Source organism: Branchiostoma belcheri, unplaced genomic scaffold, assembly GCF_001625305.1.
Source record: "Branchiostoma belcheri isolate BF01 breed outbred unplaced genomic scaffold, Haploidv18h27 scaffold34, whole genome shotgun sequence".
NCBI lineage: Eukaryota > Metazoa > Chordata > Leptocardii > Amphioxiformes > Branchiostomatidae > Branchiostoma > Branchiostoma belcheri.
In genome coordinates this window covers 2,035,289-2,055,483 of record NW_017803954.1, presented here as the reverse complement: position 1 = coordinate 2,055,483, position 20,195 = coordinate 2,035,289, and the positions used below count along the sequence as shown (strand labels likewise).

At 41.9% G+C, this 20,195-nt stretch overlaps 1 protein-coding gene across 4 annotated transcripts; it reads right to left on the bottom strand.

Annotated features, from left to right (window-relative positions):
* Positions 1–1,890: 1,890 nt before the first annotated feature.
* Positions 1,891–19,749, bottom strand: LOC109475495. 4 transcript variants are annotated; one of them, XM_019776125.1, is made up of 4 exons: positions 19,629–19,749; positions 10,571–10,681; positions 9,923–10,004; positions 1,891–9,649 (listed from the first exon to the last, which is right to left on the bottom strand). In XM_019776125.1, the coding sequence occupies exon 4, from the start codon at positions 9,611–9,613 to the stop codon at positions 2,228–2,230; it is 7,386 nt and encodes a 2,461-aa protein (XP_019631684.1). In that variant the 5' UTR covers positions 9,614–9,649; positions 9,923–10,004; positions 10,571–10,681; positions 19,629–19,749; the 3' UTR covers positions 1,891–2,227. The 4 variants fall into 4 exon arrangements, with proteins under 4 accessions (XP_019631684.1, XP_019631681.1, XP_019631683.1 ...); XM_019776122.1 differs by having other exon boundaries at positions 10,581–10,681; XM_019776124.1 differs by lacking the exon at positions 19,629–19,749 and adding an exon at positions 19,354–19,609 and having other exon boundaries at positions 10,581–10,681.
* Positions 19,750–20,195: the final 446 nt, after the last annotated feature.

Genomic DNA, 20,195 nt, shown 5'->3' with positions numbered 1-20,195 from the left:
GTTCTTACAATGTGTGCTTCCTTGCATTTTATTTGGTCTGGTTCAAAAGTATAACTCCTGAGAACATCTGTTAATACCTAACGTTATTTTCTACACAAAGTGGCTAGGTCAGGCGAAATCAAGAAATCCACTTTTTTCCTACACAAGTAAATTCTAAAATCAAGATGGTACGAAATACTAGTAGTATCTGTTCACTATCTGTGCCATAAAATAATCTGGGATTTCCAGGAAAGGTACAATTCCATCAACACGGTTTGGATCATTGCAAGCTTTCATGTACCATTTCTACTCCCATGTTGCTATGCTTTATAGTAACATAATGTCAGTACCTGTGCACATTTGACACTTCAGCTACTGTAACATAAGTGTAAAGTACAGATACAAATGTAAATTTTGCTAATCACTGAGACCTTTCTGTTACAACATTCAAGACTTTGGTAACATTAGTAGTACATTGTATAAAGCTTGAAAAACAACAGATTTCTTTTAGAGAGGAAAATGCTGAGATATAAGTTTGTCACAGCAATGGAATCCTGGAGTAAATTAAATAAAAACTGATATACAGAAATGAAACAGTTGTTTCTTCAGAATCTTTTTTCTAAATCCACAGACTTCGTTAACAGCGATCATGTAAGATGGCTTTGGGACAATGAGGTGGACAACTTCCTTCAAAATGTTGTCATTAAAGGTCTATAACATTTGATTATATCAGATATCGTTAAGATTTGAAAACTGGTTCTAGTGTTGGTAATGTTTCTATGGCAGAGTGTATATTACTGTCAATAAGAACACAGTGCTTCAACAGTCTACAGGCTATAAGGAACAACTGTAATTTCATTGCTGTAGAATTCTATTTGTAAAACATTGTGCATGTGAATTCTTTTTTGGGGCTAGAAAACATAACACAAAATTTTCTTTCTGGTAGTATGTCATTGAGTACCGGTATGTCATGAAATGTTGACTAGACAGTCAACTATAGGCCTGAACCCATCATTTCCATCCATTGGTAAACTCAAAACAAAAAAATTCAAAAGACATTTGATAATAAGTTGGGACCCTATGTAACATCTATAAATTGCCACAATATACAAACAGATCTTCTTACCTTAACTGTGGGCACTTAACAGCAATTCTTGGGAATTCAACTTACACAAGAACTGGTGAGTATACAAATTGCATCTTTTCAGTGCAGCTCTTTATCCTGAGATGCCAAGTATGCCATAGTGAATTTCAAGTACCTTTATCATCTTTCTTCATCATCATCGAACAATAAAACAAAATATAGAAATATGTCCATCATTAAATTAAAGACAATGAAAATAACGACTAGATTTCGAGCACTACCATCTCTCTGTTCTCAGGAAATTACTAAATGGCCTGTCACTCTTCTCCCCCACTACATTATGTTTAGGGGACTGGGGCGAGAGATGTCCAAAACCTGGAGGCACCCCTATTCAGCATATGAAGAAGTCTTCGTACATCGATTCCTTTTCTACCGGCACCACAAAAATAAGTAACAGTACAAACAGAGAATTCAATCTGTCCACAAAAGAAATATGTTAGCCTTCAGTACTCTGCTACTGCTTCTGAATACAGAATAGTTAGTGGTCAGTTAAAGAGGTATACATTAAAGATGATGTAATTCATCATTGACTTAAAAGAATGGACATCTTAATCAATCAATATGTTTGCCATGATCATTCAAACTACAACATGATCCTCCGTAACAAAATTTCCTTGTAACACAATTTTCCTTGTACCCTTAAAGGTGTACATACACCTCTCTGGACAGTGATCAGTTTCTATGACATAACTGGGAGTCATGATACAGATTGCCGGGACGTGATGTGCCGTGAGGCACTTTGTCCCGTATCATGTAGATGTAGATTGCACAGTCATGCTTGACAAGTTACATCTTCCAAATCTTCCAAACAGTACTTATATACTTACAGCTACAAGAATGTAGAATTCTGGGCACTAGACATCCTTACTGTAGTCAAGTACATGTATATGACATGAGCAGCACAGTCTCTTTCACAGTACAGTAGTTGTATGCACCTCTCTTAATTTGGTATCCAAGTCTGCATGGTTTTGTAGCAAAAAATTAAAAAGTAGTCCTAATTACTCTAACTTCCTGTTTAACAGCTGTTCTGTTAAGCTAAGCTTTTGTTATGTGATTTGTATTGTTTGCAGGGTAAGGCAGCAGGGCTATTCATCAGTATTGTCTTCAGAACCTGTGATGCTGCATGTGCCTGTACCACTCCTCCTGGCCGTTAAACCTCCGCCCACAGAACCAGCACACAAAGGTGTACACCAGCATGCCTGTCACTGGGTCACCGTGGGCAACTACATGAGCCTGCGGACCGGTCGGAGCCTGTTTGTGCCTCTTGGTATGACGCTTCCATTCTGCCTTCCTGAAGAACCTACGACCGCAGAAGTTACACTGTCGCGGGGCAATTTTCTGGGGACGACCGCTGACTGCCACGTCGTCTGTAGCAGGATCTGTACTTCTGGAATCCATGGATTCTTCCTCCCCGTACAGTTCTGACTGCGGAAGTGACTCTGCGTGAGTCGTGAACCCACGCTGACTCGCACGAGGTACTTTGGACTTGTGCTTGGCACTGTGGACTTTGAAGTGCTTCTCCAAAAGGTGCTGCAAGTCAGTAGAATACGAACACCTGGTACACTTTATAGCATAGTTCTCTGTGTGGTGTTTCATGTGATTATTCAGGCACCTGGTGTCAGAGGTCTCATATGGGCACTCCTTACATTGAAGGTACCGTGGCCACTGGCCCATATGTCTCCACTGAATATGAGGTAGAATTGATCCAGCACACTTGGTGGTGAAGTCACACTCATCACAGCGGAATATCTTATCTTCCGAGTGTCTTCCCTTGTGGATTAGCCACAGGTACTTCTTCTTGGTGGAAAATTTGCAGCTCGGACACTTGTACAGCACACTAGATGGCTCTTTGTGTTGGTAAGTCCTGTCTGCCTTTGTCGTTGATGTTTTGTCAGAGGCCTTATATTTTGGTCTATTGAGTGGCCCAAGTACCACATCCTCTTCGTTACTTCTGTGCTGGTTGTTGATGTGTCTGGTCAGATGGCGCTGGAGTTGGCACGCAAAAGTGCAATGGGTGCACTTGAAGGGCAGTTTGGCTCCATGGTGCATGAGATGGATTTTATACGCCCTGTGGTGATGCGTGCTGAAACTGCAGTGTTCGCAGTAATGAAGCCTCTTCTGCTTGTCTGTCATCCGAAGGGAGCTCAGCATCCTTCCGTCTTTGGGGTGGAGCTTGTGCTTGACTTCATGTAGTTTCATCAGGCTGGCTATGGCAGTTGAAAAGCCACAAGTACCACATTTCAGGATGCGCTGTTTCTGCCTGTCATGCACACGGAGGTGGCTGGACAGACCCCTCTTTTCCTTGGCAGAGAAGCTGCAGTGTGGACACCTGTAGGGGTGCGCGGCATCATGACCAGACAGATGGTGCTGAAACTCCCTCTGCTGCCTTGCCCTGAATGGACACAGGCTACAAGTATAAATCTTTCGACATTCTCGGTCAGTTAACTTCTTCATCTTCTGTTCTTCCATAAGCGTTGGGTGTGGGGCATTTTTGTGGGTCTGCTCATGGGCCCTAATCACATACTTTTTTGGGGAGGTGAACGAGCACAACCTACACTTGTTGGGGAAGTTGGCAATATGACTGTAGCGATGCTTCTTGAGTGCCTTTTCCCACTGGCTTACAAAAGGACACTCGGGACACTGGAAACATTTTTCAGATGGATGATCTTCCCTCCTGTGGTCATCCAGGTCTGATTGGCTGGCGTGTTGAAGCCCACACGTCAAGCACTGGAAGTGGATTGACGGCATTTTCTTGTGGCAAGGATATGACTGACCCTGGTGGAGCTTCTCGTGTGTTCTCACGACTGAGCTATTGTTGGCACTGTACGAGCAGAATTTACAGCGGAACGGGAACTTACTCCTGTGGTGCTTCTGGTGCCTCTTCACATTTTCCTTTGAGGAAGACCTGTAGGGACATGATGGGCAGGAGAAGGCCTTTTCTGAAGAGTGCAACTGAAGATGCTTGTCGAGTTTACTCCTTTCGAGAGTCATATAGCCACAAATGTTGCACTGGAAGTCTGTGGCACTGGGGTCTCTATCATCTGAAACAGCATGGCTAACCTCTGTGGTGGCATCTTCATCATGTAACTTGTTGTGAAGTATCAATGACTGCATTGTGGTAGTTGAGTAACTGCACTTCTCACATTGCATTGGAGCTTTAATATTGTGGTGTTTCATGTGTTTCCACAGGCTTTCATTCAACCCTGTTTTATAGGGGCAAAACTTGCAGGAATAAGGCTTCTCCCCCGTGTGGGTCCTCTGATGCTTGACAAGTCTGCTCTTGTCTTCTGAAGTGTAATCACACTCTTGGCACTCATAACGTTTCCTCACAGTTTCAGCTAAATGAGTGCGGCTACCTGTGGGGGTAATTATTACCTTGTATTTAGGCTGCTTCATGCTGTGGACTTTCTCGTGTTCTTTAGCATGAAAGTCTCGTTTTGCTGAGTATGAACAGAACCTACACTTGAAGGGGAAGTCCTCGGTGTGATGCTTTTTGTGCCTCAGGAGAGTTTCCTTCAAAGGCGTCCTGTACGGACAGATGTCGCAGCCGTAGGGTTTAAAGCCTGTGTGGGTACACATGTGTTCATCCATGCGCTTCTTGCAGTGAGCAGTGTAACTACACAGTTCACAATTGTAGTCCATCTGACATGAGTACATGTTTTCCGGCTTGGCTTCCTTCGTCTCTTCCACACTACTGGAGGAGCTGGGCTCAGTCTTGAGTGGCGTAGTTGATTGCTGAGTGTCATTGGTCTGTTCTTCGTGCAGTTTTTCATGGTTTGTGACCACCCTGATGATATCTGAACTATAGCTACAGTATCTGCATTTCACCGCACCATTGCCTTCATGATGCCTGTTGTGTTTGGTTAAGGTATCTTCCAGGCTTGTCTTGAATGGGCAATGGGCACAGGTGAAAGGTTTCTCACCTGTATGCTTCCGGATGTGCTTCACCAGCCGTGCTCGACTGCAAGCAATATAGCCACAGGTCCCACAAAGCCTGTTGCCAAGACTGCTAGATGGTAAAGCCTTGTCTGGGCCTACCTCATGGACTTTCTCATGTAGAGTGATCGCCCTGTTACATGATGAGGTGTAGGTACAGTACTTGCACTTCAGGGAAAGGTTGGCACTGTGATGCTGCATGTGCTTCAGAAGACACTTGTGGAAGGCTGACCTGAAGGGGCACATGTCACACTCATACGGCTTTTCCACATTCTCCAGGTGCACCTTTTGGTGGTAGGAGATAATTCGTGGCGAGGAGGCAGAGTATGTGCAGGACTTGCACTTAAAGGCCAGGTTTGCTGTGTGATGTGTCCTGTGCTTCATAAGGCCACTGGGAGTAAGGCTACGGAATGGACACAAGTCACAGGTCAGGGCTTCCCAGGAGCCGGGCTGTCTGGCCGTGTCGTCTGTCTCCACTTTCATATGCAACCTCTCATGGTTGGTGATAGCTCGGGGAAAGTCGGAGCTGTAGGAGCAGTAACTGCACTTCAAAGTATGCTGCACCGTGTGGTGTTTCTTGTGCTTCCATAGCGTCCTGGACTGGCGGGTCCTGTATGGGCATAAGTCACATGAGTGAGATCTGCGACTTGTGTGAGTGATCATGTGCTTTGTCAGCCTTTCTTCACTGGTGGTGATGTATCCACACGTACCACACTCCAAGTTTGACTGTTGTTGAGCGTTAGGGTTGACATCCTCACTGTTGTTGGATGCCTGGACGCTCGCTCCTGCTGTCCAGTTTGGATTCTTGGCATGAAGGTTTTGGTGTGCCGTCAGATGTGAGACGCTGGTTGTTGTGTAGGAGCACTGGCTGCACTTTTCTGGCAAGTCTTCAAAGTGATATTTAACGTGCCGTTTCAAGTTTGAACCGAGGTTGGTCTTGTACGGGCAATACTGGCAACTAAAAGCACGATTTCGGATGTCTCCTTGTTCCTCTCCATTGCTGCTCTGGTTGGTGAGCTGCTGTGCTGAGGTGGAGGGGCTGTTAGCTTTTGCCTGGTGGAGCTCCGTGTGCTTCTGGATGCCAGTGACGTTCCTTGCTGAGTAGTTGCAGAGATCACACTTGTGCAGGAAGCCAGCTCCATGATGGGTTTTGTGCCGATGCAGGTTGTGGAGGTATGATGTGGTGTAGGGACACCATTTGCACTGGTGAATGCGGTTGCTCCTCCTTCTTCTGGATGGTTTCCCTTCAATTTTCACCTTTGGCGAGTTATGGCTACTAGACAGAACAGGGCTGGCTCCTTTCACATCAACTCTTGGGGCCAGACTTTCATCCATGTTAGGTGAATGCCATTTAATATGCTTGGCAAGAGCTGATGTGTTTCGGACAGAGTAAGTGCAATGTGGGCATTTGTGGGGAAGTTTTGCAAAATGCTGGTAGGTGTGCCGGTTCATGTTGGTGACTTGTCTGGCACTGTAGGGACAGTGTTGGCATTGGAAAGGCCTCTCTCCTGTATGTGTGCGTAAGTGCCTCTTCAGGGCACACAAGTCCTTCGAACGGTAATCACAGCTGTGACACTCGTACATCCTTCCTGGACTACCCCTACTCGTGGGATCCTGGTCATTCTCATTAGAATGCCTTAAAGTCAAACTGGCTTCTGGATACTCCATCTTCTCAGCATATTCTTCCTCTTCCAGGAAGTTTGCTTCTTCCATGTCAATGTCTGCTCCTTCATCGTTCTGCCAGTCCTCAGACACAGTTTTAACTTGCTGTGGTTCCCCATGCCACTTGAGGTGCTCCGACAAACCAAGCAGATTCCCAGCTGAATATGTACACTGTTCACAAGTAAACTTAGATGGGGTGGTATGGTGGTCCTCGTGTCTCTCTAAGTGTGCCTTGTACATGGTTACATATGGGCAGTACCTACACTGGTAGGACTTTCCTGAGGTGTGGATAGCAGCATGCTTCTGAAGACTAGGCAGGTGATGAGTGGTGTACTTGCAGTCTTTACACTTGTAAGTCTTTCCTAACTGTGAGGACATGTGCTTGGCCTTGTGCAGCTTTAAGAGTGTCTCACTGGCAGTGGTGAACTGACACAACGGACACTGTAGCCTCCCAGACACCTTCAATGGCTGTCCTGAGCCCTTGCTTCCAGCACCTTTCTGTTTCTTGTTATCAATATTACAGTCATGAACCTTATTTTGATGAGAAGTGAGTGCTGCCTGACTGAGGCTTGTGTAGGTACACAGTGGACACTTGAAAGGATAGTTGGCAGTGTGATGCTTCATGTGCCTGTACCATGCCATGTTTCCCCTAGCCTGGTACGGGCAATGTCTGCAGTGAAATGGCTTCTCTCCCGTATGGATCCTACAATGTCGATAGTAGTTCTCCCTCCAAGCAGTCGTGAAAGAGCAGCTTTTGCACTTGTACCTGACCCTGCCATGCTCATCAAACTCTTCCACAACTTCCTCCGTCCTCCTCTGGGTCTCCTTCTTGACAGGACTTTCTTCCATGTCAGATGAGTTCACGGAGATGCTTTTTTCTGGGGTAATCTGTTCAGGAGACTGCTTTTTCATTGAAAGATCCAAAGGTACATTCTTCTTTGGGGTCTGTTTCTTTGGGGTCACCTGCAGATACTCCTCATGCACACGTTGCTCATGGATGCCAACACCGGCCTGGGTTTCAGCGAAGTAGTGGCACCACCTGCACTTAAAGGGAAGTGTCTCGTCATGATGCTTTTCATGCCCCTGGATCTGGAAGAGGGTGATGGCACTGTAGGAGCAGCGTTTACACTTGAAAGGTTTACTTCCCTCGTGGATCTTGAGATGTCGCTGAATGCTGGTGGAATGCCTTGTGTGAAATGGGCAGTACTTGCACCGAAACAGCCCTCTTCTATCCCTCGTAACCTTGCTGCGAGGGCTCTTCTCTGGGCTTTTAGAGTGCACAGCACAATCTTCTTTTTTTGGAGTACCCACATTCTTATTTTCATATTTCAGGCCTTCGTGCAAGGTTTCATGTAAACGTGTGCTTGCCTTATTGCTGGTGGAATATGAGCAGTATTTGCAGGTGAACTTGGCTCTGATTGTGTGAAACTGCATGTGTGTGTTTAGGTTTGGCTTCTGTCTAGCCTTGTAGGGACAGAAACTGCAGGCATATGGTTTCTCGCCACTGTGAATTCTGATATGGGTTCGCAAGGTCTCCCTTCGATACGTACTGAACCCACATTCTTCACAAACAAAATTTCTCTCTGGCGACTGGCTTTGCGTTGACGAGGTACTTTTGTCTTTAGCCTGTGCCAGGCCACTAACTTCAGGTGAAGTGACACAGCCATCTGCCAGCTGACTATTGCTTGTGATGGATGACTCTCTATTGTCCTCACTTGAGTTTCCAATGCTACTGTCTGCTACTCTACCGTTGGTAGAATCAACAGTGTGGCAGTTTGACGAGACTACAGGCAAAGTCTCAATCTTCACATGCAGCTTGAGGTGCAGACTAAGCTGTAAATGTGATGAGCAGGCAAACGTACACAAGGGGCACTTCAGTGACAGATTTGAACCATGAAACTTTTTATGTTTCTTCATTGCTTCTGGGTCCTTTGTTGAAAAGGGGCAGTGTTCACACTGGTGTTTACTGCTGCCCACAGCTGCATGTTGTTTCTGTTGGTGGATAAGTAAGTAACTTTCTTGAACTGTAATGAAACTACACTTGTCACATCTGTAGCATTTGTTGTTCAAGTGCGTTTCCCGGTGCTTCAACAGAAGATTTAGTTCTGGGGTGGCAAAGGAGCAATTGGAGCAGCTGAACACTGTGTCACTAGTTCCTTCTGGTGGTTTCTTTGCTTGATCCTTTGGCACCTGCTCATCATTTTCAGTCATCTCACTTCTGCCTGTACTTTTGTCATTTCTGCCTGCACTTTTGTCACTTCTGCCTGCACTTTTGACAACATCTGACATGGGGTTCTCTCCATTTGTTTGACCAAAATCTGTAGCATGTTCTGGCAGTGCTCTGGACTCTTCCTCTGTGTCAGACTCTAAGACAATCACTGGGATTGCAGGATCTGCTTCACTTCCTTTCACAGACAGGATCTCTACATCTGAACCACAACCATCCATATTTACATGTCTGCTGCTTTCTCCTTTTGCTCCATTTGGTAGACATGGTGTGTTAGAATTTGTGACTCCTCCATCAATCAGTGGTGTAACACCTACAGCAGTCTGAGTGTGGCCAGCACTTGTATTACTGTGCATGTCCTGACCAGCCTGTGGTGGCATCGTGCTGTTATTCCCATCTCCTGCCTCCGGTATGCCATTGCAAGTCACTGACGTGTCGGCATCCCCCTCACTGGTGTGTTGCTCCGACTTGACATGTTTCAGGGCATGTATCTTGATCTGGTTGAGGGAGAGGGTGGAGTAGTCACAGAGGTTACACTCGTAGCACTGCTTCCAGTCGTAGTGTGAACTCTTGTGCTTGTTGAGGTGGTACTCGGAGATGCACGCCAACTGGCACTCGTCACAGACATACCTGAACTTGTCAGGTTTGCTGACTGGAGATGACATCTTCTGTTCACCTGTCAGCAACGCTAGGCACCAAACCTGAGTAAAACGGACCCGAGAAAAATGCTCTTAACATACACTGACTTAGTACCTGGGTTATCTATCTGAGTAATCTGACAGAATATCCAATATTGGTACACATCTTAGTGAGCCATACATGTACAATGTATGTGGACTTATGTGAGCTGTAAATGTGTGATTATCTAGATATAATCCATGCAATTTCTTTCAAAAGTGGGTGCGAAGAATTACTAACTCAAGTGTACTGGCATTACATTACACCCATATGCCATTATACATGTTTGTACTTACCTACACATGTAGAACTGAACAGTAGACATGGGTCCTGGGAGGTTTATTATGGAAACACTTCTGAAGCAGTCTGGATCACTACCTGCAACAGAAAAGGCAACTAAGTAAGCCCCAGTAAAACCATTTTTCACATATGCATTTTTCTCATGTAAAAGAGCAAGCATGTTTTAATTCTGTCATGTCTGTACACATATGTACAGGATGTGCCAGCAAGTAAAAAATGTAGGAATAAAAATGGGGAGAGTGGCAGAATAATGTTTTTATTACTGCTGATGAATAAAACATTTGTCACAAATCCACATACAAAACTTTCTATTTGAATACATGTAATTTTTTTAATTATCAGAATACTTAAATATTCTTCTTAAGTCAAATGAATATCAAAACAAAGTGCATGACATATTCAATTGTCTGTTGTTAACTAGACTGTGTAAAAAATTTGACTCATTAGATATGTACTGTCTCTTGTTAATAAGATCTACCATCTTACACATGAACTGCACTTTTGCCAAGGCTCGAAGTCAAACAGTACTTTACAACTAACTTCTGAAAACAAATAATCTGTTTGGTATGGGAATATAACCAAAGTTTCATGTAATATCTATCTCTGATATTCATTGGCATGGGTAATAAAATAGGATTCAGTACTGTGTTGTACCTCTAGATGTCAGTGGTTGTTGTCCTTCGGTATCCTGTTGGTAGCTCAGTTGGCAAATGGTCTTCAACTACATGTAGGTCATAGAAGTCCTCAGCAAAACCCTGTCAGAGTGCAACAAAGACATCATCTGTGAGTAATGTACCGGTACTTTTTTGTACAGTAACAGTTATACATGTATTTTAGCCAACTGTAAAGCGTAATGCTGCATCACTTCAGTTTTAGGAAGTACATTTGTACTACATTAACTTTCCTTGGATCAACACAATACATGAACTACATATGTAATAATGTTACATCTATAATATGTGTTCTACATTATATAATACAGTTCTACATGTATTTTACTATTTACACTATAGCCAATTGCAATGCAATGCTGCATCACTTTTTCAGTTTTAGGATGAAATTATACAATACGTTTGTAAGTCAACTTGCCTTGGGGCAACATAATATATACATTGTGTGCAGACTACATGCATTAAAATAATACATATAGTTCATAATCACTGACAACTTAGAACAGCAACACAGTGACAGGTCTTCATTACAAGGTTTTCATTACATCCACATGCACAATGTTGTTGGGCATATATTGTAGGGATAAACATGTTGTTTAAATACATTTTGTACAAAAAGTTGTTTGGTCTATTACTATCAGTCTATAGTCTATGCCTACTCTTACTGGCTTTGTAATTGTTGACAATGATTGTATTTGCAATACAAATGAAAATCCAGTACATTGATACTCTATCCGTGATTCCTGTCTTTACTAATGGACAACAAAAACAGTCATGTTTATGATAACCTGCCACTTCCTGCTTTCCACTACACCCCCTGGTACTAGTATTCTTCCCTGAACACTGAAGTAGCCATTTTGACTTTACATGCATACATGGTTAAATATCATCATACAAATACACAAGACCAAGGGCCTGATCACATGCTTGTACATGTATGTCATGTGATTGACATAACACACTTAGGATAGTCCTGCATGTATCCTGAGAAATTCAGCTGTCTTGTGAAAAGGCTGTCTTGGTTCCTTGTCTCCAGTTAGTTTGCTTTGCCATCGTCTGCTTAAAATCACTGTAACATCAAAATCATATGATGACCTACAATGAATGTCACAGTGCACATTATAACTGAAAGTATAAGCCACACACCAAGCAATTCTCTCTACTTAGAGACTTCAAAAGGACCTGGTTTTACTTTACTCTTGGACAAGCTGTCTCCTGACTCACATCAGATGTTTCACAGAAATTCCCGAAGGCTTTGTACACACATACATGTACGTTTTCGAAAGAATCACCAGCTGCTGTTTGGTCGTCATAGCAACAGCCAGACAATTATCTCCAAAATGATGCCAGCCACATCCTGTCATCCATATTGAGAGAACATGTCAGCTCTAGAAGTAGAAGCTCAGCTAAAGAGACATGCAGACACCATTCAAATCTGGAACAAATCTTAACAAAAAGGTCACCCTCAAGTATTCTACCTTAATGAGCAAGTACCATTGACAACTCATGTGAGTGTAACTAAGGACATTCTAATGTCCAAACATTAATGTACATGACATGTATGTGTGGAAAACAGAACATATGTTGAAATGTATTCTAAACCTCAATCAATTTATACCTACATACAATTATGCTATTGTTTGCCATTCAAGTGTAAACTGTGAGAACAATTTAAAGATTGGGGCGACTGAAATTTGCTGTTTAACAGGACCCCAGGATAAGGCTGACACCAAACATCCAGTCAGAATGACGGACATGTATGTATGCCAGGATGGAAGGATATTGATCCTGTCACGTCACAGGGTCACCGGCACAGCAGGGCTTGTACATTGTACAGGCAGTAGAAGCTTTGTCAAGTTAGGGTGAAGCTTTGCTGTTAACTACACCATTCCTGATTTTCACATCATCATAGGGAGAAGTCTAAACAAAAAAGTTTGACAAACTTCAAGGAAAGACTGTCCCCTGAGTTGAGCACAAAAATATTAACACTCAAAATATAGGACCCTTAATCCATATACTGTATCAATAGAAATGTCAAACTGCATACAAATATAAAGTTCTGGACACAGGTTTCAACATCTTGTTATTCTGAATTTGTGTGAAAGGAACAATGAAGTAGGCAAATTATGAGGAACAGAATTTTAATCAGAGGTTATCACAAAAATAAAATTTCTATCAGTTCAGAAATGTGTTGAACCATAAGTTTTGTCTGCAACTGAAACTGTAGAAGAGAGAAGAGGCCAAGAGATATATGAGTAGATCCAACCTGTTATACTTACAGCCAAAAAACAACTCATTAGGATACTGAGGTAAGATCTGAAGTTTTGATCTAAAACTTTTATTTTGATTTAGAAGATTTTCTGAACAGATTTTAAAAATACACTGTACCATTTCAATCAGAGCAACATGGCAATTGCAACCATGGCACTCTATCATGTCAATGACTGCTCATTCTTCCCTTTGTCACACTGCACCATGCAGAGTATTCCCTGAACCAAGGAGGTTCTGGTCAACAAACAGAACCAGATTGCCACAGGTATCTAAAGTACATGTATTAACAATAGACATTTCTACTTCTTTGATTACAAAAAATGAGAAGGCAAGTAACAAAGAGGCACTGATTGATGTGGTTGGTAAGCACTCCTCACATGCTTTCTGAAAGAACCATGAGAACATTTCAGACTTTGAGCAAACAGCACAATGGAGTCTAATGAGACCAGCAGGCGTGACCTCTAAAACTGCCATGGCAGCTCAGCTGACAGCCATTTTGTTTCCAGCCCAAAGCCTGCTTCATGTAGCAGCTGACAAATGTACACCATACAGACATGGCTTCCGCAAAATCCCAACAGAAACATAATACATGTGCATGTTCAGGGAATAATCTATTCAAGCCTGTTGTTAGTGTAAAGATGTTCCCTTGCACCTTCTTCCCTGAGCACCTTATCAGTCATTAACCAGAACTTGTCCAGCTCCATTATGAAAACATGTGTGACTACTGCAGTACTAGTGTACAGCTGCCTTGCACTTTAAAGATTAGCCATGTAACGGTAGAAACATCCACCATTTGCCATGTACATGGATGAAGAAGCTCTGACTCCAATGGTCTGGTGTTTGTCAATGCACAACTATGTACATGTACAGCCTTCGGAAGTTACCAATGGTTTTTACATTCTAAATCAAATCAACTCACAGCTGGCATATTATGTGAAGATCAGGACCTTGAACAGGATTGCCTGGCAGTTTAGACAGGAAATAATGCTCAGTGCATTAACAACCATTCGTGCACGACGTCAATGGCAATGTACATTTACACAGTGGAGAGAGGCACCACGTGCCTTCTACAATCTGAAGCGCTAACAGAGGCTGTCCTGCAGATTCCAGAGCCTCTCCGCCTCCATTGTCTGGCTGCAGAGTAGAGGACATGGATAAGGACATTGTTTACTGTGCACAATGCTACACATTCACCATATCTGGTCTGCTAACATTGCACACTCACCCAATCAGTCACTGGTGTCCATGTAGGGAAGGGCAGGGATACCTAAAACCTGCTCATTAACGCTACAATCCACAGTTAACATGGAAGGTACCACCTCACCACCACCACCACTCAAGCTGCTGCCAAGGATGCCTATTTGCATATGATTGACCCCATAAAAGGTCAGAGGTTACTGGATCTCCTGCCACAACTGTTCTAGAGATCATGTAGCTTCAAGGCTCAAGCAGAAGGGAAATCTAAAGTGTTCCTGTACTTTGCAAATAACAAACCATTCTATCATTTCTCAGCTTCAGATTTATCATGACCTTTGACACAGTCAGTACTGGTGTGATGGATTTGACTTGCTAAACAGCTGTTTTCTGCACACAAAATAATCTCCAACCCTTTGGTTTGCTTCAGGTAAAACAACAGGATGTCCCACTGTTTAGGTTCAGCACACAAGGGCACATGTAATTACTAACATCAAAAAGAAAACACAACAGCTGAAAGTTATAGTAATGGCTATATCAAGTAGGTTCTATGAATAGAACCTCCTTGGTTTTAACTGTGTACCACACCATCAACACAGCTCTTTCTGGTGGAATGAACTTCTTTTAGGTTTCCTGAGGTATGAAACTGACTTCTTAATAAAATTACATGTATTTCAAAGCCTTCACTGTCAATCTGACAATTTCAATTCTACCAATCAGGACAAATAACTCCTGGCAGAACCTGTACTATTCACTACTTGAACATCACAACATGAGATTGACTGGACTCAAATACTGCTGACCCAAATCAGTAATACAAAACAGTACAACCCCTATTACACCTACTGTTGCAGTGGTCGAAATACTTTTTTTCAGTGCTCTGCAATATTGCAGAAGAGTAAAAATTTTGTTCTGCAATTTGGAAATACTTTCTGCAAATACACAAGCCTCCATACTACAATCTTGCAGGTTTATAAGCATGAACTATTGATTGATATGCAAATTAGTGAAGACAAATTTTTGGAAGTCCAAAAGGAAACAAAAGATAAACAAGTCAAGACAAGGTTGATGCAAATTAGTGAAGAAGCTCCTGTTGTTTCAGAACAGGAGCTTAAGTGTTGTCTGTCCTTGGGGCCAAAAGCGTCAAATCCCAAGTGCCAATTTTTCCTTCTGCAAAATTGCAGATTGTATAAATTTTTCTTCTGCAATCTTGAAAATATATCTGCAGATTGCAGACTGCGGACAGGTATTTCGAACACTGTGTTGTGATATCAACCTGTATGTATATAAGGCTAGCCAAGAGACTATTCTACAGTGAATTAGCTGAAGGAAAGCACACAGTGGGAGGACAGAAAAGTGTTTCAAGGACATGTTCAAAGCCTCCCTGAGCTTTGATATTGATATACACCAGGGAAACAACAGCCCACGGCCAATCTGCCTGGCACAGTTAAGTCAACAAAGGTGCCAATACAATAGTATCCATAAACAAATCAGGACTGCAGAGGCTGTGAGTGTGAGAAAGAGTGCTTCCAGAGCTGGACCGCGCAGACATCCCCTACTCCAGCAACCCACCTGTGTCTTCAAAGCTCATAGTGAGCCACAGCCAATCACACAGAACTTAACATGGTCATCGTAGAGGACAACAGACAAACAACAACATAAGGCTGGCCAGGAACCAGGAAATTAAACACACTGTGATAACATCAACTGCTTGTTGCAAATGATGCAAGACCATATCAAATTGTACTGGTATCAGCTGACTGGTATGACGAACGACATCACGACATTCTGTTACATACATACCTATCTGGGTAACTTACAGTGATACATTTGTAACAACATCTGTGACTATTTCAGCATTATCCTACAAAACAGAAACAACTCATTTTGAAAACAGAATCTGAGATAATGATAAATATCTGAATATTTGTAGACTCTACATCAAATGTATGCATATGTACAGTGAAACAGAGAATAGACTTCAAAAATATGAAACAACTTGTATGAGATACATATACAAAGAGTCATCAACATTTGGCTAGACAACATCTAGTAACAACATGTAGCCCATGGACGTACACCACATTAAGAAACGTCGTATGTTCGTTATCCTCAGGTCTATTCACAAAAAGGATAATATTGGATCACCTTATGATGTTATCACCTGTGCAAAAATTTGAGCCTTGTACCTGCATCTATTACATTTCTGATAATTCAAATTCTTTCATCTAGGTGAGTAACTGTCTGTGCACACATGTTACTATATTTAGCATCCAATGAAATTGAGACTAAGATAAGTCTGAAGCAATCTCTGTATATAATGATATTGAAAAATTACTTTCCAGCTTCGAAGGGGAAAGATGGGTGGAATAATCATGTTATATAATCACTGGCAGTATCTCCTTTTGAGTTGAGTAGCAGTCATGTATATAATTAGATATTCATATCATAGTTCATACAAAAACACATCTCTGTCTTGGAGCAACAATACAACAGGTGGCACCACCAAAATTATTGGATACATATTTACCTTAATAAACATTTTTTCCTTTATGGCGTGTGTTTATATGTGTATTACATGCCTGATTATCAACATGATTAATACTACCGGTATTGCTGCTATGTTTGTAAAAATACAGAAAAGTAGATGGTCAGAATTTCAACCTAACACAATCAAATAGCTAGACATATCTGGCACATGTCATCTAGATGTACTGATGATATAGCTGCTAAACATGATATAGCAATAAGATTTTAGAACATGAATAAGACTAATGCTGTGTTTGCTAACATGAACAGTGAAACATTGCAACAAAGCTTAAGGCAAATATGGTATCTCATAGTATCAGGGCTGTGTAGGGCACAAGACATGCAGGACAAAAGCTAATCACTTCTGGTGACCTTTACTGTTTAACTACCTGCACAGAAGAGATCAATACACTTCCAAGAATAAAACTTTGAGTAAATAAAGAGAATAGACTTCAAAAATATGAAACAACTTGTATGAGATATATACAAAGAGTCATCAACATTTGGCTAGACAACATCTGTAAAGCAGTCTACTAGTATATATATGCATGCCTTGGGGAAGGATAATCACTACAGATGCTTGTTTTATCAGCTAAAAGCTGCACTTTGTCATGTGGAAGTAAACAAAACAGAATGGTGGCTACTATATATGGTTATCAACCAAACAGGGAAGGCAGCCCTGTCAGAGTCTGGCATGGGACAACCTGCATGTGCATGTCTAGTGTGGTAAAATTAATGGGGTAATGCAATCCCAGTCATAATTAGCTACAAATTTACATACTAGAAAGAAAATGACCTGATTAAGATTCTTTGGGGAAAACTGTTGTCTGGCATCAATGCCAAAGTTTCTCTGTGGCATGATGTGTGGGCAGCTCAACAAAGTAACATGTAAAAAGGGGGCCCAACAATAGGGCTATTGATTTGGTCCCTGGAAAAGTACAGGCAATTGTAAAACTAAAAGCCCTGTGGTATTCATTGATTGTTGGAACCTCAACCTGGCTACAGGATTAGCACACAACAGTGCTGGCAAGACTGGCTTTTTATACTAGTAATGTAGAAAATATTTCTTAATAACTATGGTTGTTGGAAATATATTCATTAATAAAGCAAGCAACACGTTACAGTTCGTAGTTCTGAGTAATAAATCAAGTGTTGGTCATGTATATTCCTTCTTTCCCTCAGAAAATTCTGACTGCTACATGTATCACGACATGTATATACATATATGGTGCAGATTCACATCCATAGTTGCCATTTACTGATCTGAATTATATATGCAAAAGCAGTTCCAGCAGCCAAACAAACTCTATTCTTATGTCTAATTCAAAATAATTGCTCTTCGGGTTGTATTGATGCTGCCATGTGTACAATATGGAACCGTCAATTCCCAGATTTCTGACTCCCATGATCAAACTTTTGTCTCCATTATCGATGTAACAAAGCTGTTGTAAACAATGTAATATGAACGGTATTATCATTATAGTTGCAGAAATGATTATACATTTGTTGTTGCTGTTAAAATGGGGTTACTATTAGATTAGTATTAAAGGTTTGTATGATTTGGTGGTGTGGAGCCTTCAAATTGTGTTCCAGACAGAAGCATCCTGACAAGTACTGTAACATGCCATTTTTTGATATGAGCAAATGTTTTGGTATAAAACACAGAAACGCACATGCCGTGTAGGTCCAATAAGGTCTTTGAAAGGTCACATACACTAACAATTTACTAGTGTATGTATTAACTGAATATCTGTGTAATTCACAATACAGATATGTATTTTCTCCACTTTGATTGTACAGTGGTGGAATTGCCATTCACCTGTGGTATTCAATTATTATTTTTTTTAATTATACATCTCATTTCCATCTGTGCCACTCCCAGCCACTGCAGGTTGTTGTGACACTGACTGATATATCATGAGTCTGACTGGCAACACAATCAGTTGTGACAGGTCATTACAACTTAGTTTCTACGTAGACTTGGTAAAAACTTCTTTTTTTTTAAAATTTTCGTAGTAGCTAGCTATGATAGCTATAGCTATCTGAGAACATGCACATTTATGCACTAAGTGAAGATCTCTGGCATGAAAGCCCACATGACATTCCAGTGCAGATGCCAACCCACAAACTGAAAGCAATAGACATGCGCAAACTGACAAACCTAATGTTTTAGCATACATGTACAAGCAAAAAGCTGTTTAAACCAACAGAAACTTGTGCCCATGGCATCATATCACCTGATTTTGGTTACACTGTTTTATTTCTAACGACTATTCAAATGTCCAATACCTACATATGTGCATGCCCAGTTGAATCTTGGCAAAAGGTCTTCCTTTCTTGAGTTGGTCAAAACACATGAATTACAATTTACATGTAGCTACCTGATAACATGTAAGTAAGAAGTAAAGATTTCAGACATGAAGCCTGTTCTGTCCGACATGTTTGTTTAACCATGGTTTAACAAAGCGTGCAGAAGTGACTTCGGGTGGTCCAGTCCACATCCCAACACGAATGCTGTGCACAACCATAATTTCTCAGTTATACCAAGGAATTCGAAAATCTACCCATCCCTGCAGATCTTCAACAACATTCCAATGATCTGATTTCCAGCCAAGGGTAGGAAGTCCACACTGCCGACGCACGTGCCTTACCAAGTACGTACGCGTCCAACACCGGCAACGGATGGCTTCTATTGCTTTCGGGATAATCTTATTCAGAATCAGAGCTTCCCATGTGGACTAAAGATTATGAAACAAACTTACATTTCTCCGTAACAACGCCCTGCCTGGTACAGGCTTCGCAACAAAATCAGGAACACAAAGGGTAAAAGACGGGTACCAACTATTTCCTGTTCCCGAACCGGCTTGGAGTCAAGAAAATCTCGACCAAGATAAAATATTTGCAGGCCCCCCTCCCCACCTAGTCCATTGTCTGACAAAGAGGTTGTACCAGCCAGTTGGTATCCATTTCCCCACATTTAAACACTTCTCCTGAGTAGCAGACATGTATGAGGTAAAGAACAGTAATGATACAGTACCTCTGACTCCTAACGCTGATCTGATTTCCAACTTTTTCTTCCTCATAATCAGCAGATCCCGACAGCTCCACTCGGGCGGCGCACGGCGTATGACCTGGCTTGACCTTCCAAGGCGCGCGAATCTCAAACCTGATTACCTAATCACAGTCGGGGTATCTGGGTGTTGTGCGGTATGTTTGGGGAACGGATAGTGCGTTTGGCATGTGTATGTTCGAGCTCTTGGCCTCCTTTTGTACCTCATAACTAGCTGTTCTATGGTAAATTTTTGATATTGTTTAGTTGTAGGACTTTCCTAACAAATACCGTGTGATTATGCGTTCTTATTGTTGAGAGCCCGTCATTGGACACGTTCAATTGCACAGCAGGATGTTTTTTTACTAGTAGTACTGCACCCACCTAAATGACATGGTCATACTCAAAGGCTGAGCGCCTGCAAGCCACTCCGCTACACATTTATATTATAAATTTTTAAAGGAGCTATACTTTGTGAAAAACACCAGGCGACGACTGGTTGAATAAGACTTGTCGTCACAGATGTAACAAACATACAACTAATTTAGGTACATG